Source organism: Lichenostomus cassidix, chromosome 2 (assembly GCF_008360975.1).
Source record: "Lichenostomus cassidix isolate B80296 chromosome 2, HeHo_3.0, whole genome shotgun sequence".
NCBI classification, from domain to species: domain Eukaryota; kingdom Metazoa; phylum Chordata; class Aves; order Passeriformes; family Meliphagidae; genus Lichenostomus; species Lichenostomus cassidix.
In genome coordinates, this window is record NC_139482.1 from 25,036,529 (window position 1) to 25,057,691 (window position 21,163).

The 21,163-nt window shown below is 36.8% G+C and overlaps 1 protein-coding gene across 2 annotated transcripts in view; it reads left to right on the forward strand.

Moving 5' to 3' along the window:
• SDHAF3 (succinate dehydrogenase complex assembly factor 3) overlaps window positions 1-18,719 on the forward strand; it is a 29,419-nt gene extending 10,700 nt beyond the window's left edge. For both annotated transcript variants that reach the window (XM_085050781.1, XM_085050782.1), the window contains exon 2: window positions 18,341-18,719. In XM_085050781.1, the coding sequence (XP_084906907.1) occupies window positions 18,341-18,544 (204 nt within the window). In that variant the 3' untranslated portion in view covers window positions 18,545-18,719. The remainder of the gene's footprint in view (window positions 1-18,340) is intronic.
• Window positions 18,720-21,163: the final 2,444 nt, after the last annotated feature.

Here is a 21,163-nt window from a genome sequence, read left to right on the forward strand (position 1 = left end):
TCAGTCACCCACCATAATATTTTATGCCAAAAATTACAGTTTGCTACAGTTCCAGGAGTAACACCTTTAGGAAGGTGTAGGTCAGCTTTTGGCTGTGGTACAAGCAAGCTGCTCTAAAATTAAGGATAATTTGGTTCATGTTCAATTACTTGTTCTGTCTATGTACTTTATTTGCAGTAGTTTAAATTTGATTTTATGCTTAGAATTAATTTTAAGGTGTACATCTAATCATGATGTTCAGTTGTTTTCTGTGCCTTTTAAATTCAGTTTGTTGTTCATGGTGAAGTACTCCTGATAAGCTATTTACCATCCATTACGGTGAGTCATTGTAAGAATTTATTTAAGAGATCCATGATGTGAAGTGTTTTAATTAAATAGCAAACATGTATTTTGTTCTTCAGTTCAGCTGCTGGTTGAGTAGTGAAAAACTTCTTTGGTAGTGCTAGCGATGTCATTCTGGTTCATGGGCAATTCAGTACCATCAGTATAACTGAAAGGAGTTACACTGTTGAGAAAAACATCATCATCCTGTCAATCAAGAAGGAAGTGAGAGTTGCTTTGTGAATAATGTGAACTCTCATTTGTATTTTTAAAATTTTATTTATTTTACTGGTGAGTCAGATTTTTGTGGAGTGCCTGTCTGCCAGCAGATGCCACTCCTCAGCAGCAGACTAGTTTTCTAGACTTAGCCAGATAGAGGAAAATAGTTGTGGCAGACCTTTGTTTTTAGAAACATTGATGGCAGTTTGCCTAGGATTGTCTTTGTTTTCCTCGATAAGAACAACCTATGCTATAAACAATTAAAAATTTATATTTTACAATGGAGCTGTTTAAAGGTTTGTTTTCTGCTAATGCATTAAACCGCAGGGCTCCAAAAATGGTAGCATGTAGGGTAAGATGCCTTTGTTCTTCAAAGTTTTGTGTAGAGCAGTATTTTAGTTGAATAGAGGATGACCCAGAAATCCTTTAGGACTTAGGGAGCTCCATTACGGAAGATGGAAAGGTGTCTGTGTTGGAATTGCTGAAAAGATGTAATGAGAAAGACTTAGAAGCTGAAGTGTCAATGGTTTTCAATAGGCCAAGTCCTTATAAAACCTTTACACATATGGAAAAACAGATGGCCCGGCTTTAAGTGTAAGCAGGAGCTAAGAAGCTGTGCAGTGAAAAAAGACAAGGAAATCCTGGTAAGAATATGGTCTTTGTCTTTTCTAAATTTTGAAATGACGTTGTCCTCTGGTTAGGTGTCCTGGGACATGAATAATGACATACTGCTATCTCTAAACTTTAACAGCCGTCTTTTTAACAGCTGGTGTTTTGGATAAGGGGAAGGCCTGTCTTGGCCTCTGTAGACATCTGCAGTAGAATGTTTTGATAATTACTAAATATGGTTAGATCACCAGACTATGGTTAGATCAGGTTAGATCTGGATTGAGATGATGGATGTCACCTGTCCAGCCTCGACTCCTTCCATCTGTTTGAATCCTGTCTGCCAGTAATGGAAGTATTCCTGATATAGCTAACAAGTTATTGATTTTTCATACAGAACCACCTGTGTGTGTTGTTGTGTTGTTCTAAAGGGTTTAGCCTTTATATTCCTGGTGAGAGATCTGATAAATATGTGTCTGTGTGTGTGTGTGTGTATATATATATATATATTATTATATATACACACACACATATTACGCCTCCTCAATTTTAAAAATAATGCAGACTAGTTTCTCATGGCTGGTGGGAAACCTATGAAGTTCTGGGGATGCCATTTGAGCCCTGGAGATGTAACTGTGAAAAAAGCCATCTGTACCAATTTTATTGCATTCCCGCCTGTTTGTTGGGAAAGTTCTCCTTTAACTTGTAGTTTGTACTCTATAGTTTGGGTTTCATCAGCTCTTACTTGGACATTGTATATTCTGCATTTTGTTTTATTCCCATCACTTTCAGGAAAAAGTGTTTCTGACTTCATTTGACATTACAACAAATTTGCTTCTCCTAAGGATGTTTTCTGTAGCATTGATCAGTATCAGTTATCCAGGGTTAAGAAGTGGTTCACAAACATAATTTGCTAGATGTTAACTATTTCTAACCTATTTGGGTTGGGTTTTTTTCTGTATTCATTTTTCTATACTGTGCAGTACACATGTATGGTATATTTCAGGGGGTCGGCACCATCTACTTCATTGAGTGGCTTTGACTTGAAGCACAAAGCATATTGAAATCATAGGGTGATTTCAGTGGGTTCTTCTGAAACTGCAAATGTGCTGGACAGTCTCCTCAGTGGACAGCAGCTCTGGGTGAAGCTGAAGATCCTTTCAGCTCTTACTGAAGTATGAAGGTAAAGTCATTCATGTAATCAGAGTATTTGGTTAAGAAGAAGGAATCTGTGTTTTGCAGTTGAAGAACTTAGATATTTCCTGTTTGCATGCCAGCAAACCTTTGTATTAATTCTGCTTGACAACATTCCAGATGTTGTACTCTGCCATGTGGGCTCTTCATAGACTTCACAGTGATGAGGTTTTGGAAAAAATTATCCCAATACAAAAACTATACACCACAGAGGAGATACAAAGACAAAAGCAAGCAGTGTATGAAATAAGCTTTTGGCTTGGGCATACACCTCTTGCAGAGCATGCTGGGGACTGTTTGGCTGCAGCAGTGTCAAGAAAAAGGTGGGTCTGTACTGCTGAATTGATGTACCTGGGCTGCTTTGCAAATGGCTGTGGAACAGCCCATTCCCATGCTGTTAAACTAGTATGCTCCAAAGAAGGATGGCCTCATCCAAACTGCCTGCTGGGAGCAGTCCCTGGTCTGTGCCAGCTCACTGGCTGAACTTGGGATTTGTTTTGTGGAAAGATGATTATCCTTGATCAAAACCTGTGCTGGGGACTGTGGCACCAAGCTCCCAGGGTGGGTGGTTGAGTTCTGGTACCTTCTCAAAGCATTCCCTGGCACTGCTATAAGTTGTTACTGGAGACAGAGCTCTGACTCCTCTGCTGTCAAGTGCAAGTGCTGCTTTTGTTCTGAATTCTTTCTGTCACGCATTAGCAGATTCTCATCAACTGTTAGATCTATCTACCTTTCTCCAAATCCAGAGCCGTCATATCTGAAATCTGTGTGGAGATTGAGCTGTCTAAGAGACAAGCTCTGAACTCTCTAGTGCTGTTCTGCTGCTGGTCTGGTAAAATAAGGGGAGGCCATAATGAAATTGCATGTCAGAGGTGGGCACTGTGTTTGTACAGAAGCATTTGTGAATGTTCAGCTCTGAGTAGGTGGAAAATATATTCCTGGAAGGAAGAGAACGTGAAAAAAACCACCCTTGCTGACTTTCTAATCAGGAGGGTTTACCAGACATTTGTTTTGTTATTCTGCATTCTAGATCTGTAAAATATTATTTGAATACTAACATTTTTAAAGATTTCATTTCTGATTCAATTCAAAGAGAACATTCACTGCTATTTCAGAGGCCTCTGGAGAACATAGTCCCGCTGCTGTTCATAGCTGTGCTTTGTGTTGATAAGACAAGTAAGCACACACTTTTTCATCATTCCTTTTTACTGACCCACTCCTGAAATGCTATGGGCCAAGTTTACACTCTCAAGGACCACAGAGATGAGACTGACTTCGGGAAGTTCATTGTGTGTAGTGCCTGTGAGAAGATGCAGTATGGGTGAAGGAAGAACTGCATAAAGAAGCCCTGTTAACTTGTTTGGGTGATGATAGGTATAAAGGAAAAACCTGAGTTTTTCAGGAATTCAGGGAAAAACCTTGAGTTCCCTGGAAAAACTTGAGCTACTACTATCCTACACAGTACCTCAAGGGCAAGCAGGCAGAAAATAAACCTTTGGGTAGTGCCAATTTGTGTATTAGAGCATTAATTATGCTTTGCTGTCATTGAGCCTAATTTGGTGAACTGTTAGGATATACTGCTTGTAAATTTTGATCAGATTTTATTGAGTGCTATTACATAATGTTTATTGTGATTCAAGTGGAAGGGAGGTTTTGTTCTCCTTTTCACTTGCATATTGTACAAGTAATGCTTCAGTGACTTTGTTCTAGTGAGGAAAATTATAAGTGCAGTCTGTGTCTTTTCTGAAGAGTTGCTAATGTTTTGTGTTGGTTATGAAAGAATAGGATGGAAACTACCTTAAACATATGTTAGTAAAAACTTGTATATTAAATGTTTGAATGAATTAAGTGATTATTGAACTATATCAGTATTATATCATTGATCTCTTAAGTATGTGAACTTGTCTGTCTTATTGAACTTTGTAGTTGATTTAGTTATTTTGAAACAATTTCATTGGGGCAAGAAGAGAACTGTTTGATATAGTATGATATCTTCACTACTGGAATATTTGAAAGACATCTAAAATCTGGTAGTCCTCAAAACATGATGTCAGATCTTATCAATAACTGAGATTTGTGTTTTAAATATTTTTAACTGGGGGTAGTCATATAATTTGGACTGATCTTGGGGTTTTATTGAACAGAGTAATAAAGCAGAGGTAGCCTGGAAGACCTTGACTGTAAGGGAGCTCTGGAGGCCCCTGTTCAGATCAGGTTGATTGTGGCCTCATCCAGTCCTTTACACAAGTCCTTTTGGTTTTTGTTGGTTTGTTTAGAGGATATGGAGAAAAGATTTGACTTAAAGTATAATTTTCAGATGTCAGCTGAGAAGGTTCCTGAAGTTTCTCATGTTCAATTAAAACTAACTACAATTCTAAAAGTGAGCCATAGCCTAAGTCGGCATTCACAGCTGAATGGTACTGAAGCACAAGTGCTGACTCAGCACTCTGGAAATAGATGATCACTGACACACCTTGGTATCCTTTGTGGCACATTTAATCACTTGGTTTTGATCCAAGAGTAATACATCCTGAAAAACTGGGAATTGTACTGTGTTGGATTTGGCCCATAATTAGTTACGTTTATATATAAATGTAACTATGTAGGTGTGATGTTGGCTGTGTGTCTACGTTTCGACAATGTTTTTCATATGCTTTAGTTTATCTGTTTTTTATACTGAGATACAAGTCAGCCATATAAATTGCATATGTCGTTGAAATGAGGATTAATGTGCCAGACAGTGTGGAATGTAGCTGTGATGAAAAAACTTTCATGGCAATTAGGAAGAGCTTGGAAACCAATATTATACTAATGTGAATGCTGTCTACATCATAATTAATTTTTATTGTATCGTTTTTATTGGATCATTTGTGTACATATTTGCACAAATCCACGCTTTAAATGCACAGTAACAAGTATGAGACTAAATTAAGTGCATGAGTTTGTTTAGCTTTATATTTTGAAAATCAGTGCTATGGTATCCAAAGGACTTAGTTCCAGTCCTTCATGGCCCTAGATTGATATCTAACAGTTTTACTTGAATTTGATTAATAATCTAGCAGAAAGCATGCAGCAGTATGCAGTGGATTTAATTGCAGTGTGAGTGAGCACTTTGAATTTGTTTTACTTGGCTTTGTCTTTTTTTCCTTCACCTTCAGATATTCAGTTCTGTTGTGTGAGATGAAGTTCTTATGACCCCTTGTACTATTTAGCATATCTCATTTGTTGATTTAAGCTTTTGGTACAGCGGTGCATCTATCACGGAGTACTTTCCAAGTTACTTGACAAAGATTTCCTTTTTCTTGAGTAATGGGACTTTTTTGTTTTCATCTGTGATTACAGGAGAACATGTTGAGGCTTGAGTTTGATACCTATTTGATCTCCCCAAGAACAGTAAAGAATATTGGCTGGATTTCTTTCAGAAGTACTTTCAGATTAGCTATCTCTACAGTACTTTATTGAATTTTGGAACTTGTTTAGCAGATGACTCAATTTTCCTTTTTTGTTTTCTACGTAATTTCTCTAGTCTTCTGTGACAGCCCAGCCTTCACTTGTTGTATTGTGACAGACACTATAAAAATCCTCTTAAATGTCAGAGATGTTGGATAAATGGATAGTGACTTGCAGTTGATTACAGTAGTTTTTGTTTTTTCAGATTTGAGGGTTCTGATGTAGTCAATAAAGATTCATGCTCCCTTTTTCACCGCTCTTGACCATACTGATGACACATTTGCTTTCTGCAGTTAATTTCTGTGGCTACTTCTGAAGTAATTCAGAAATGGTATAAAAATCTGCAAATTAAAAACACTCGGTAAGATACATAGATTTGTAGAATTTAGAGTTTTTTAGCTGAAGAAACTGCTAAAAGAATAAGCACAGTTTTAGAATTATGTTTAGAATGGGAACTTTCTCTGAGCTTCTTTGTCTGCAGTTACACCAGAGGACTTTCTGGCTACATACGTTAAATCATAATATTTTAAGAAAGAAAACAGAATAGGGAACTTTATGTTGTGATTTTGAGAGCAATAAAACTAAAGATAAAGAAAATGCTGTGATTTATTCTATTGCTTGGATGTTATGGAAGACTTTTTAAACCATGTGTATTATTAATTTCTTTTGACAGAGGTAGGTATATGTGTATACGAAGCATTTGTCTGGTCTAAAAGTTGAATGTCATTTAAGGTACTTTGCTGCAGCAACAAAAACTTAAAGAATTTGCACTGGGTCTAGCACAGAGAGTAGTAATGAGTTAACCTTTTTTGCCTTGTATTAAGTACTGTGAAGTAGTTGTTAATTGCAGTGAAAAGCTTGCTTTCCACACAGTGAGTTTACAAATGCAAACCAGTGTGTTGTTAACTGACATTTTCCTTAAGACAGCTATGTCAATGTGCATTTCTTTTCATAGAAATGTCCCATTGCTTCTGTTTAAAAGCAAGAAGGACTGGATTGCAACCAAATGATTGTAGCCAAATACACTGATTTATTTTTATAGAGTAGGACCTTCAGAAGTTCCAGACTAGATGTCATACTTAGATAAGTAACAACTTTATAAGAATTCACCTGTGTTTCCCAGTGGCAATATTTTTTTCATTTTTTAAATCATGAGTCGGCCTGTGTGTAGGCTTTTTTTTATTGATGGCCAGTCTCCTAGGTAGTGCTCCTTGAAGGGCACACCTCAAAATGGTTGTGTCTTGTTGAAGAAGCAGGTAGATCAATTTCCATGACTCCTTGTCTATTTTAAATGCCTCTGCAAACACTCAGGTAGGGCTTGTCTCTCTCCCCAGTTACTGGAGGGACCATGGTGATACTGGCCAAGAAAATCAGCCTCTGATTCAGTGTTTTCTGTTGCCAAATTTGCTTTATTTAATAAGTATTGCATGTATTGTACTGTAACAGGTAATGTTGACTATGTTAATTTAAAACTGGGGAGGTTTCTGTCTGTTTGTCCTAAGGGGTGAATCTGACTTCTACACTAATGACCTTCTTGTATGTTTGTTAAATATTGCCCATGACTTTTTACTTACTTCATTCAAGCTCATATTTCTTCTACAAGTCCATTAAAGTAAAAAATTCAGCGCACCCTCAGCAGAAAGGTTATTTGTGGTGTCATGGAAATCAATACAAGATGCCTATTAGTGGATTAATTTTTTGTTTATATTTGAGGTTTTCTTCATTGCTGTATTAGTTTAAGGTTTTGTTTCTAATGAGCCTATAGAAATGTGTGTAATGGAAAAATAAGAATACCAAATCTCTTTTGGATATATATGAACACTTGAAATGCTTCATTAGGTATAAATTGAGTAGAAGAACATGCGTGGAAATCTTAGAAGTGTTATCATCTGGGATGTATAATCTTTTGCATGTTCTTAGTATCTAGTAGTCTGACAACTAATACGGTTGTCTTGGAAACAGACTTTATTTTCCTTTTGTCAATATCATCATCTGCCTTGAAAATCTAGAAGTTATGCTTCTGAAAGAAATAAGTGCAGATTTAAGATGTTTGTCCTCTATTTAAAGAACTGACACAGGAGCCTGGAAGTGATGTTTGCATTGTGAGCTTTAATTATAGTTGTGTCATTATGTTGCTAAAACAGTCTTTAGGGTTGTTTTTAGGTAAAATGCCTGTACTTAATGTTGATATTTGTCTGGGAATTATGTGCAGTGAAACACTTTGCCAAGATTTCCTAGCTTAATGTTTAAATAGAAATATTGCAATGTAAGTGATGCATTAGAAGTGAAATTCCTAAAAACAAATTGATATATGACTTCAAATTTTTTCCCTTGCCCTGTTTTAAGTTAACAGCATGTGATAAATTCTTGAGTATTCTATGACAATATAGCATAATATTTGCCAGACAAAACATCAGCCATAGACAGAAGTGCAGAGAACAGCTTTTTTATTAGCCAAAGAGCTGCCATGCATGACGTAAAATGTCAAAGTAAAATAAAAACTGAGTCAAAAAATAACCATCTTTCAACTTGCTGGCTTTTTATTAGAATTTGTGGGAAACTATGATACAGTGTTCTTGAAATTTAGTTCTTCTGGTCTATATCTTATTTGTCCAGTGTCATAGTTTGGTATTAGCAACAGTGCAATTTCATCCTAATTTTTACCGCTGAAGGTCCAGATTGAATAATTTTCCATGTTTGCTTCTTAAGTTGTTAAGTTTAATAAATTTTCTAATGGAGTTTTTAATATATTTCTCTTCCAAGTATTTTTGTCTCGATTTCCAATTTAAAAGGCTTTCAAATATTGATATGTACTTCAGAGAAGAGCATTTTTTAGTCTCTCATAAAAGAACTATTTTTTTGAGTGATACTCACACTTTGGATGATACAACTTGTCCAAGGATAGAGAACCATGGCAATATCTTGTTTAGCTATTGGAACCCACTTGCATGATCATTTATTTCATTCTACCTCCCATCTCTTCCTCCTGCTTCATTTCTAGTGCTGCACCTACATTTCAGATTGATGTCTCTTTCCAGAACTTAATTGACCATTTTATTTTTGCTTAAATGTTCAAGTATGTTCCATTTTTTTTTCAATTCCTTTTTCCCTAGAATAAGTTCAAGCTTTCTATGTAAGACTTGAGATGAAGCTTATTAAACTAAGTGGAGAGAATCTTAAAGACTATGGTTGTTACCAGATGATGCAAAAAGCTTTTAGTGACCTGTATTTTGGCCCCAATCTACAATAGTGGTGTAAGTAGTGTTCACCCAGAAAGAAATAAATAATCACAGCTTGTTTGTCCAGAAATGACAGTAGTCACTCTGATGTACTCTAATGGTGTTGTGTTCCATTTTGGACTTAATAGCATTTATATATATTTACCTTGATGGCCAGGCCATAAACTTCCCACTTTCACCTCAAATTGTGATCTCATAAGTCTTACATTAAAAAAGGATGTTAAAATTATATGTTATTTAAGCTATAAACAAAGCTGAGTTAGTCCTTGAACTTTTTTCACATTCCTCTAAATAAATGTCATTTCTTCCAGTTTAACAATATTAGTTAGCTGTGTTCAGAAAAAGCAGCCCATTTTATACCTTCCTGATCAAATAATAATTCTCCATGCTGATTACTAAGTATAACATAATTATATTCCCTGGCTCCGTTTTAGCTGAACGTTTTTTCATTCTTTGCTCCCAAACTGCAAACAAGCAAGCAACCAAAAGAAAAAACCTAAACCCCTTATGGTAACAATTCTATGTAGTTACAGTGTGTGCATCATTGTGTTACTGTGATCAGTTCCCTGAATTTGGTTGATAATCACATATTCTAGCATCCTTCTTGAATATCCTGGGAAAACCTGATATTGTTGAAGTTCTCACGGCTTTTCCTTTCAGATTAACTTTTAGTAAACTTCAAACTTTTCTTGTTGTTCCTATTCTTTATGATCCAGGGATGTTGTCCTGGAGAAATCTGTTTTACCTCTGTTCATTGTAATTAGAAATGGCAACATGGTTCTTTCATCCCCAGAAATGAAATTGTGCATAATTCATAGTTCTAAGGATAAAGAGGAAGTACAGTTTTTTTCTCTCATGTGTTTCACTTCAGGATGTTGCCGAGTCTGATATCAGCGGTGTTAGCAAAAGATAAAAGAAACTCCAGGGGAGAGATTGTAGATTCATTCAAGGAAAAATGGGATTTTTGTTGCCTTTTGTAATTGAAAAAGCACAAAACAAAATAACTAATGAACATTTTCCTTGTACTATTAGCAAGGAAGTTGGTTAAGTACAGTCATCTACAGCCAGAGACACAGACACACAAAGTTTCTCAGTGATGAGACCTGCAGCTCTGAAGAGCAGTGTATCCAATCATCACATCACGTGTGAGACAGAAGTTTCTCTCTTCAGTGCCCAGGATAAAGACAACCTTCACTTAGGCACATGACATTTAGATATGGGCAGTCCCACTGCAAGACTTGGTTTGAAATGGCCTCTGCAAATCTTTCCACCTAATAACAGACTGAAATACAAAATAGCTTAGCCAAACTACTCTTCACACAACTTGTTTTAGAGCTTCTCATGAATTGCAATTGGGTATATTTGTTAGAAAAGGGAGGATTTTGTTTCATCTGCATAGTTTTTCTTTTTTTTTTTGGTGGGGGGGTGGGTTGGAGATGTATCCTGTAGTAAGATGGGTTCTCCCTGCCCATGATTAAAGGATACTCAAGGAACCAGTTTGCCATCTGGCAAATCATGTCAGTTTTGTACCTTTTGTGGTTTGCATTTACTTAAAAGAATGTATGCTGCTCTGCTCTCCATGTTTTTCCTTACTTTAATGGAACGCCACTGCAGTGGCTGCCTCAGCAGAGGGGCAAGGACAGTGGCTGTGAGTTACTAACTCTGATGTAGCCCCATTTTTGGGTTTTTTTCCTCTCTGGGGATTCTTCAACTGCCCTGCTCAAAAGGCAGTGGTGCAGAGGGGAGGAACAGGGAACTCATGATGGGAGGAATGCATTTTTTACTAATGCTGGATTTGAGAAAAGTGCTTAAAAATTTTTTTCTGTTCTTTCATACAATCTGAGATTCTCAAAATTTTATATGAAAATGTGCTGTCCTTTAATTTCTGAGAGGAGTGGTTTTTTGTTTTACAATAAGAATGAATAATGTTTTAGCATTAATAAAAATAAAGTACTCTTTCTGATACCCTTTTTGATTCTTGTTTACAGACGTTTTAAGTTTCTTCTTAGTGTTCTTTTGACTTAAGCTACTCAGTCTGGTTTTAAGTTTTTGTTAATAAAATGTATCTGAATAAAAGATACTTATTTGATATGTTGTGTCCTAACTTCCACTTGATGGAAACCTTCTGTTATGAATGGACAATATCAGTGGTGGCTGAAATTTGAAATGTAACAGAAGATAAATTTTGTAGCTTGTTTAAAGCATCTTATTCTTTACATCTAAGAGCTGTCAGAGGTGGTAAACAGCTCTGGGAGCAGCAGCATTTATAACCAAATTGCTCTCATAGATAAATAGTTTGGCAGGAGAGCTAATTATGTCTGTAGCCTATAGCGTAGCCACAAGTATCCTGTCCATTATCCACCTTGGTGCTCCATTCAAGCCAGAGAGCTTGTGTTTGCAGCGTGTTTAATTTGAACAACAAAGGTTTGGGTGTGAATCCTAGGAGGATTGGAATATTATTTAAGCAATACCTCAAGATAAGCAGTGGTGAGCAGAGGATGTGAACAGCATTTTGTTGCTTACCTCTGTTACAGTCTTTGTGGGCTGCAGCACCATCCCAGGTCTCTGACTTGGCAGCAATGGCCACCTTAGCCCACACTGCCCTGCTGAAGGGCTCTTGTATGGCTTTCTCCAGCATGTCAGTGCTGGGTATGAAACCAGAAAACTGTGTTATTTGCACAACTCTGCTTCTCTTAGTAGATATTCAACATGATGTTGAAAGACTGCGTGCACTGACGTTTTTAATGAAGGAGATGCCAGAACAAGAAAACATGAGGAAAAACATTGGTTTCTGTCATAAATAAGCTTGTCGCTATTTCTTGCTTGTGTATGCTCGGTGTGTTGTTACACATATGATGGATGCTGAGGTGATTCAAATGCCATAAGAGAAAGTTGTTTTTTCACCTTCTTTGCAGAAGGATTTGCAGTAGGAGCAGGACATCTTAATTCTCTAGAGGTCCTCTGCTGTGCTGAATACCTCAGAGTGAAAGTCTTGATTCTTCATTCTGTTGCTCTTTCCCCAGCAATTACTATTTTAATTTTTCACACGAGGAACTCTTCTAATGCTGCCATATGTCATTACCTGGTATCATTCAGATACCATTTGATGGATACTTTCAAAAGCAGAGGGAAGGCTTACTCAGAACCCTTTGTAGTATATTGATTTTTCTTTTTCTATGTGTTAATGGAATGACTTTACCTTTTGTGACCAAAGGTAATTTGAAACTTAAATTTTGAAATTGATAATATACTTCTCCTGTTAGAGAATGCGTGACTGTACATAGCTGTTTATTCACATCAGTTAATTAATTTGGCAGTAATTGTATTTTATGCAATTTTAAAAATGTTTAGGGCTATTTTAAATGGTCTTATCTGGTGAAATATAGATTGTTGTGGATTAATGTGTGTGTGAGTGCTTGAAAATATTCACTGTAGTGGTGTATTAAGCTGAGTTTAAATGTGGCAGAATCTTCCTGGGTTGATTTCTGCATTTCTAACTATACTTTTGGCTTCAGGTAAAATGTATGAAGATATGCTGGGATTTCATGGGGTGTAGCTCCCATTTAAAAATCACTTCTGTAATACTTTCTGTAAGCAATTCTGTAATTTCTGATTCTCAGTTTAACATCAAAACAGCTTTGCAATAAAAAAATATAGTAAATAATTTGCAGTAAAAAATGTAGTAAATAATTTGCAGAATTCTATCTGAATGAATATGAAATAATTAATTCAACATATCTGTGCACAATAATAAGAACTGGTTGCTCCTTGCTGTGCTGTTCGTTCACAGTGTTTCTTCATGCTGCCATCCTAGCAGCATGTGTTTGATTTTGCTCTGAGTAGCAGAAGAAAAAGTTGAAATGCTGCAATTTGAAATTAACTTCCAGGGAGTGATGAGGGTGGTCTGTCAGGCCATGCTAATTTTTTTTTTTATGTCATCCTGAGAAAAATAAATTTAAAATAATCTGATAGCATTCATCTCATGCCTGACTGTGCCCTGTTTGTTTAACACGTCTCAGACTAGCGTTTTCTGATCTGGCCACAGTAATGTGTTTTATCAATGCTGTCATTAATTTGGCTACAAGTGGGAATAGTCTTTTTGGATTGGATGACTACTTCAGCTTTATACTTCAGCTGCTTAAAGGACATAAAAATTTTAGACCTTTTTTATAGAGAAAATCTGAGCAGAAAGTGAAATGTACAGGTAGTTACTGTGAACAGACATATCTTACTGAGATTTTTGGAGCAATTGTCTAAACCGTAGCATTGTATATATTTAGGAGGATGCCAGCAAAAATAAAAAATCTGATTGCTGTTCTTTCCAGTGAAAATGAGCAAATGGGCTCTTAACCCATTTAATTTTATGATTAAATAATAAATATCTATGAGCACTTGTATTAGCATATGAGATAAATGTGTGTCAGTGTGGTCTAGACTTGGTAGGAGTCTATGTATCTGGCAGTCAGGGAGTGGGACTTTTGGTTGTGTGATTTTTTCTTTTATTTTTCTATTTAATTCTTTCTCAACTTGGAAAACAAGAAGGTTGATGCTCTTTCTGCAATGTGTGGTATTTTAAACCTTAAATGTCACCCATCCCCTTGCCCTTCTAATGAATTTGTGCATTCTCTGAATGCTTATGAGTTAGAGAGCAGAGGAGAACTCTCTGTTTGCTTCACTTAGTGAATTTAAACAAAAACCCCCTAAGGGTATTGATGATAGCAAACACCTTCTGGTTTTTTTGTATAAATCAGCTAGAGGTTCGAGCATTTAATCATATCATAGGATTTTAAGGGAGCCTGATGCTTGGGTTCAGCTGCATGCTTTAAATGCCAGTGATCTGAGGCAGAACCAGCACCTGTGAGGAGTGCATCTGACCTTTCAGCTGAGGCATCTGCCTCTGCACTGGCCATTTGGAGAGTTTTGGGGAATCTCTGCAGTTGCACACACTGATGGCAATGCAGTGACATGGCCAGTCTGAACCTTGGACTGTTGCCTTGGGCCTCCTTTAAGATGAGGAGGGTGTCTGTGATATGAATGGAGGGCATGCTGGGATTTAATATGGAATAAATCAGCCATCTCTTGGTGGTAAATGGTCAGGAGAGGTTGTCGTGACTTGAACTTGATTCTGGTCTTCTGTGTTTCTGCTGGCAGTCATATACAAGGGGAAAGGCTTTTGCCATTCAGCTGGTGGTTTGGGTTTTGCTTGCTTTTTTCATGTAAAAGCCCAGAAAGTTTATATCTGGTGCAGGTAGAGGATCATTGCAGTAAGGGCTACTTCCAAAGAAACAACCAACCAACCTAAAAAACCAGCAGGGAGGGGAGCGCCTGTGTCCCTGTGCCATCCCTGGGTATGCTGAGCCTGGCTCTGTGAGGGTGCAGGTTTACTTGTGTTCTATTTTGTGACTCTGGTCTCTCTTTTTGTGAGTACAGTATGAACCATAATTGGAATAAGATACCCTTGAAAAATCCACTAAGGATTTGTGTGATGATTGACAAAGGAGTTTTGTTCTATTTGGAAGATGTAGTTAAATGTAACATAACATGAAAGGCAGAAGCAAAATAATTTTTGTTGTTTTAGGAAGCTAATCTAGGGTTTGTTTCAGCTCTGCTGGTAAGGGATATGATACTGGAAAATTCTGTATCTATTAGTTTCTAATGAAAACTAGACCATACATGAACATGCTGCTCCTTGTCACCCGAGATGGACTGTGATCATTGTATTTTGTGTTCAAAGTTGTATTATTGAAAGAACAAATGTTAGCTTCTCTCCCCTTTCTTTTTTCATTGTGCTTTTAAACCTATTACAGAACTTTGGAGTTCAGCACATTAAGTTCATGTGCTGTTAGGAGAATGGCACATTTTCTGTATAGAAGCTGAACCTTAAATTGCTATGTGCCATCAAATCATGTAGTACCTTTCCACAAATCACTGGTAACATAGTAATAGTATTAATTTCTGAGGGAACAGTAATGTATTAAATGGTTAAATATTCCAGGCTTTGTTTGTTCTTCATCTGGGAACACAGGCAGAAAAAATGAGATATGCCATATAGTTCGTAATTTTTTTCAGCACTTATATAAAGGCTGAAACATACTTTCTTTGATGCATCACTGACTTTTGCTAAAGTGAGGTGAGAAGGCTCCGTTTTCTGTCATGAGCCAACGAGAACCCGGCATGTTTCCATGGTCCAGTTCTGAATTTCTGTTCACATTGCATATTGATGTGGAACTGCAGCCATTGAGGCTTTGTGGCATGTATAAAACATTTGTTCAGCTAGAAAATGAGTGGGGGAAAAGAACCAGCAGTGACAGTTTGGATGGGAGCCCATTGGAGTGCTGTGAAACACTATGGCAGAACACCTGCCATGAGGAATGGAGGAGCTACAGGCCATGACCATGTCTGGATGCAGGGCACCTGTGAGAGTGGGTGTTGCAGCCTTGTTGAGGATCACCACTTCTGAGATCTGGATTCCATAACTGATGCACTGTGAAACCAGACTCTGTGATGTTAAACTAAAAAAAAAATAAAAAAAAAATTGCAGACTCTTTGCCAGTAATTAATTTGATATTTTTGGAAAACAGTCAACAGTTTTTAAAATTGTAACTGTTCTTTCCATGGACTTCAGTTATTTCTAGGTACCTCAGCTCATGCCTGCAGCCATTGAGTAGCCACAGGCTGCTCCAGGTGGTTATTATTAGCAGTGGGGAGGACTTTTCTCCTGCTGTGGAACGTGCACTGATAGGACATTTTATGGAGGGGTTCTTGGAGTTTGTGTGTTCAGTCAGATCTCTTGATAAGATGTGAAGGGTTTTGCATTGCTTGCTTTCAGTATTGGTTCTGAATTACATCCTGTGAATGTTGTTGTTTGGTATAATGAAGAGTGGTGTGGGGTTTGTTTATTTGTGTGGGTTTTTTGGGTTTTTTTGTTTGGGTTTGGGTTTGGTTTTTTTTTTTGGTGTGGGTTGTTTGGTGTTTCTTTTTCAGTCTGGAGTCAGTACTGACTGGATTGTTCTGTGAAGAAAAGCGAAGGTAGAATAAAATAGAGGTGAAAAGGCAATGTGTCATTGTCGGTGTGTTACTGGTCTGCTAATAGCTTCAGAGATTACATTTGTCCATCTGTCTTGATAAGAAATTCTGTGAATTGCGAAGTTGAAAAATTAATCAATTGTAATTTTTTGTCTTATCTTATTACCATATTTTATCTTATTACCATTTGATTGGTCAGTCATTGGGAAAAACCTAATTAGTTTCTTTTAAACGCTACACCAACTCTACCATATGGTAATACCCCTGGGGTGTAGGTTTACTGTGGGAATTAACTGTGGTGTGACTGTTCCTGAATGCCCGTTTAATGTAAAAGCAGGAGAGGTGATGTTGGGAAGAACCTTGAGGAATCAGTTTTGTTCAGAGTCTGTATGAATGAAAATTTGCTTTTGTTTGCCCCAGTTTGTTTTAGCTATCTGTTTTCTTTAAATAGCCATGAATAAAGCTTCGCAACAGGGCTGGTAAGGTCCTGGTGACTTCAGTGAGGCTTGACATGGTCCATTAACAATGTACTGTATTTATATTAGTAAATGGTGTCATTTTGAAATTTATCACAGGCTCATGACTATCTTTCTTCTTGCCCACTTCTCTGGAGTTATTTGACATTCAGCTGAAGTAGTGGCTTTAGTTACTTTGCTGGTAATTTGATTAACAATTCAGTATGCAATGCTGAGGTTTCTTTTAGCTGAAAATTGGTAATGCTTCTATCTCATTGCTATAATGCTGTACTTTTGAATTCTCCTGATACTTAAGACTTTCTTTCAAAAAAAAAAGTGTTACCAGGTAACAATCATACCTTTTATTATTCGGAAAATAGTTTTTTACTTCAGTTTCTTACTTTATATTTAGAGTTGTGCTTCAAACTTTAAAGGTTCTTTAAAGGATATGCTACTGAAGTAGGAGAGAAGCCTGTATTTTTTCCAATTGAAAATTAGCTTTTGAAATTAATTAATTGTGGAGCTTGTTTTTAAGTTCCTCTTAAGAAAATTAAAAGTTTAGGCTCCCTTCCAACGCGGTGTTTAAACATGTACTTAACTGTTAAACATCTGACTCTTTGGTTCACTAACTTTGCTAAATACACACACTGCAAGGCTTTTGAATTCACTCTCTACAACTTCTTGAGAGCAGCTGCAGTGGGGCTGGTGCTGGGCAGAGGGAGCTGGGCAGTGCACAGCATCCATGTGTGCAGGGACCTTGAGCACAGCCGTGTCAGGGGTAGCACTGCCAGCAGAATTAATTATGCAGAGCTGCTGTCCTTGCACAACCTTGAGTGTTGTAATTTAGAGAAGTCATCATGGTCAAAGATTGCTCCAAAGTGGTGAGAAAGCAATTTTCCAACTGTGCCCACATTACCAGTGTGACCCATTGGCCACTTCCATTTCTGCCCCTGAGAAAGTTTTGCTTTTCTAGTGGTGCTCAGCCTGGTATTGATGTAATACACAGTGACTGTGTTGCCCGTCCAGTGACACAAATGCTGCTATCTAAGTAAACATGGTCCAAATGATTTCTGTTGCAACAGGATTGTAAGTAAGTCTGAACAAACTTAAATATGTTCAAGACAGTGCAGAAAGGGGGTTATCCTATTCTTTTTTTCCTTTGGGAATGAGAATGTGAAGTAGGTACATGTCCTTTAAGCTCCTTCTCATTCTCCCCTAACTTATTTTTAACTAATTTCTTCCAAAACCTGGCAGAATGACAGAAGTCTCACAGTTACTGAATTTCTGCCGCCTTTGGAGCAGTCCAGGATGGATTCAAATGACCTTATCAGTTCTGAGAAATGCAGAGAGTGGTTAGGCAGAAAGGTTTCAGTAGTTCTAGAATACTTTTTGTAATACATTTGTGGAATATTTGTGTAGTTGTTGAATACTTTTTCTAATACATTTCTTCAAGAATAATTCTTTTCTGGATGTATCAGTTTACAAAGTATATTCTGTTGATATCCTGCTAGATAGGAAAGATTATTTTAATAAATATATTACATCTGTAATTAAATTTTGTGTTGTTTTTGGTAGTAGTGTATGATAGGACATTAATCTGTACATATATACATTTTAAACTAGCTACATAAAATTGACTGTAGATACTAGAAATGCTTTAATGACCTTTCTTATAAATAGTGTAATTTTTTTTTGTTATTTGATGTTGATTAATAGACTGTTGTAGGAGATTGTGTAAAGGTATATTATTACAGTAAAATGCTATTTAAAAAAGTTTACCTGAATCTTGCATTTGTCAGTTTTGTGACATTTATATTTCTTCCTCATTAGAACTATGCAGCACTGATCGAGCAACAAATTAATGAGGACAAACAAAACTTGAGAGAAAAGGCTGTATATGGAGTTCAGCTCACAGAAGAAAAACTTAATGACTTCCGTGATGAACAGATTGGGCAGCTGAAGGAGCTGATGGATGAGGCTACCAAATCTAATAAAAAAATCACGATTTCTAAAGACTCAAAATACAAAACCTAAAAGATTTTAAAAATTATTTTAATGCATATGGAAACATTTTGAAACTGCATTTTCCAGTTGGACTTGAATGTGCTTTCTGTGAGATAATGGATGCTGCTGATACTATAACTTGTCTGAAATGGATGTGTTTGGCTTTCTGTGCAAGAATAAATGGAGAAATGGAATAATCACAACACTTTAATGTTAATTGCATTATTTTTTTCTCATTTTTTTTTATCCTAATGGATGTTGAAGACTGAAAAAAAAAGGTGAAATTAAATTGACATTTTTAAAATATAAAGTTGCTAATTTGGGTGTTTCTTGTTTTGTAATCTTGGGTCCTATAGGGAAAAACATCTTTCTGTTTGTCTATCATGCTCTTCTTTAATGGAAAATATGCAATTAGCATTTATTTTCTGGTGACAATTCAGTAGACAAGGGAATGGTACTAGAGTGGGTTTGTCTCCATGGGAAGAAATGAGCAGTGTTAGAAAAACATACTGCTGGTGAAATTGGAAGTTGGTTTTCCTCTTGGGCTTTATTGGGAAATGGGCTTTAAAATAGAAAATGTAGCTCGTTATTAAATTAACCTTGAATCACTATCTTACGCAGAAAATTCTGTGTGTTTTTCAAAGCTAGATTCAGATTATTGCTAGTATCTAAAATTTTTAAAAACCTTTCATGAGTGGGTTGTGCTGTAGTTTAAATTCAAAGGATTTTTAAAAACTTGGTATCCCATATTATCCAATATTTTGCATAGACCAAAATATGTAAATGCCTAGATCACAGAAATTATCCTGTTGATAATACTGTATGACAGACATTAGTAATTTATTTCTAATAGGTTAAATCTTCAGTAAGGCAATGTGTGCCTGTTGTAACACATACTATTGGGACTAAAAAAAAAAAGAGGTTTTATCTGTTAAGAAAAAACACATCCCTTTCTGTGCAAAAGACAGCTTTCATTTCATCTTCCAAACCTAGTTTTACATTATTAGTTTTTTCTATTTCTGGACCTTTCCCTGTCTGTTACCCACAGCATGTTCAAGACAACATAATTTCTTTGCTCTTGGGGAATAACAGCTTTGACAAGTAAGCACATTTCCATCTGTCTCGATTTGTATCAACATGCTCTTTGCCAAAGCTGTGCTCCTGGATCCTAACAGAGTGGGGATCAATTTGGGGAGCAGCCTCTTTCTTTCTCCTTTCTTCCCAGTTCTTTGATGGGATTGTAGGCTGCAGGTTGCTCATTTATATTAAAAGTTCAATTGCAAGATTCCTATGTGAGGAAGACGTGGTTGCTTTTCTGCATCTTCCTCTGGCACCCCCAGCCTTTGTTGTGTGTGCAGTAGGAACATCCTGTAGCCTCAAGTACCCGAAGCAAACAGAGTTGAAGGGCAGAGATGACATTAGACTGCATGGCTGTTCACAGGTCCTGATTTTTGGTGCTTCAGGGGTGTGGTTGAAAAGAGCGGCAGCTCCCTCCTGGCCTGCTCCATACCTGGCATGCCCCAGGGTCAAAGTGGGAAGCAAATGACATGTGCATACAGGAAGCTTGAAGATTGTCTCTGATACTGCCATTCACACATTCCTAAAGCTTTTCTCTTTTTACGGTTTGAAGTCTGCAAAGATCTAATCCAACTCTGGAGTTCAGGGCATAAGGATTTATTCTGCACTTCTATCAGATGTACAGTAATCAAATCTATTTGGTTTTCATACCAGAAGTAATGTTTGGGTGTTGATAACAGAGTTTGTTTCCAGTCCTTGATTGGTAGTACACCTGTGCCTGCTTTCCAGTCAATATCCAAGTTGCTTCAATTTTGTTTCAAATACTGCAAATTAAAGCATGGTTACTTTTATCAATATGTTTAATGAAACTTTTTAGTTCAATGAAACTAGTTAAAATACTTGTTTTCCATGTCTGCTCATGTGTGCATCTAAACTTTTAGAAGCTAAATAGTAACGAAAAATTGCTATTTGGTGTGAAAAACCCTAAACTTATAATGAGACCTAAAGGGACTTGGAGCTGAGGGTAAACATCTTTACATCAACAGTCTATGTTCTAGTAAATCCAACATTTTTTTTTCTTTCATTTCCAACAGTAGTTTGTGTTTTGTACAATATTTGTACTCTTGTTTAAAACCACTTTCCTAAAAGCCAATATTCCATTACGGGAATGAAGCATCTTTCAAGATTGTTGGGTTTCAGACAGCCAGTGCCAATAGTAAGGCATGCCTTGGTCAGAGCAGGGCTTATGTGAGTTGTGGGGCTCCACAGAGGCTTTGTGATGCCAACACTGCCATGCATTAGTGAAATTCTTGTCATTTACATATGTGGTAAATGACAGTTAAGTTGAGGAAAACAATGGGCCTCTCATCTTGGCCACAGAAAGATAGAGTGACACAAGTGCTGTTTCTTTAATTTCTGGGGTTTTTTAAGGTATAGGATACTTCTGTTGGTAACTTTATACTGGGTTTGAAGAACAATGAACAGACTAAAGCATCCATCAAAAATACTTCAAAACTTCAAGCAGTGTGCTGTTTCAAATGGCAAAAGAGTTGCCTAGAAAAAAAAGATGCTACTCACCTTATAATGAAAAATAGCTCTCATCACTTTAGAAAAGAGTACAAAGTTTGGAGT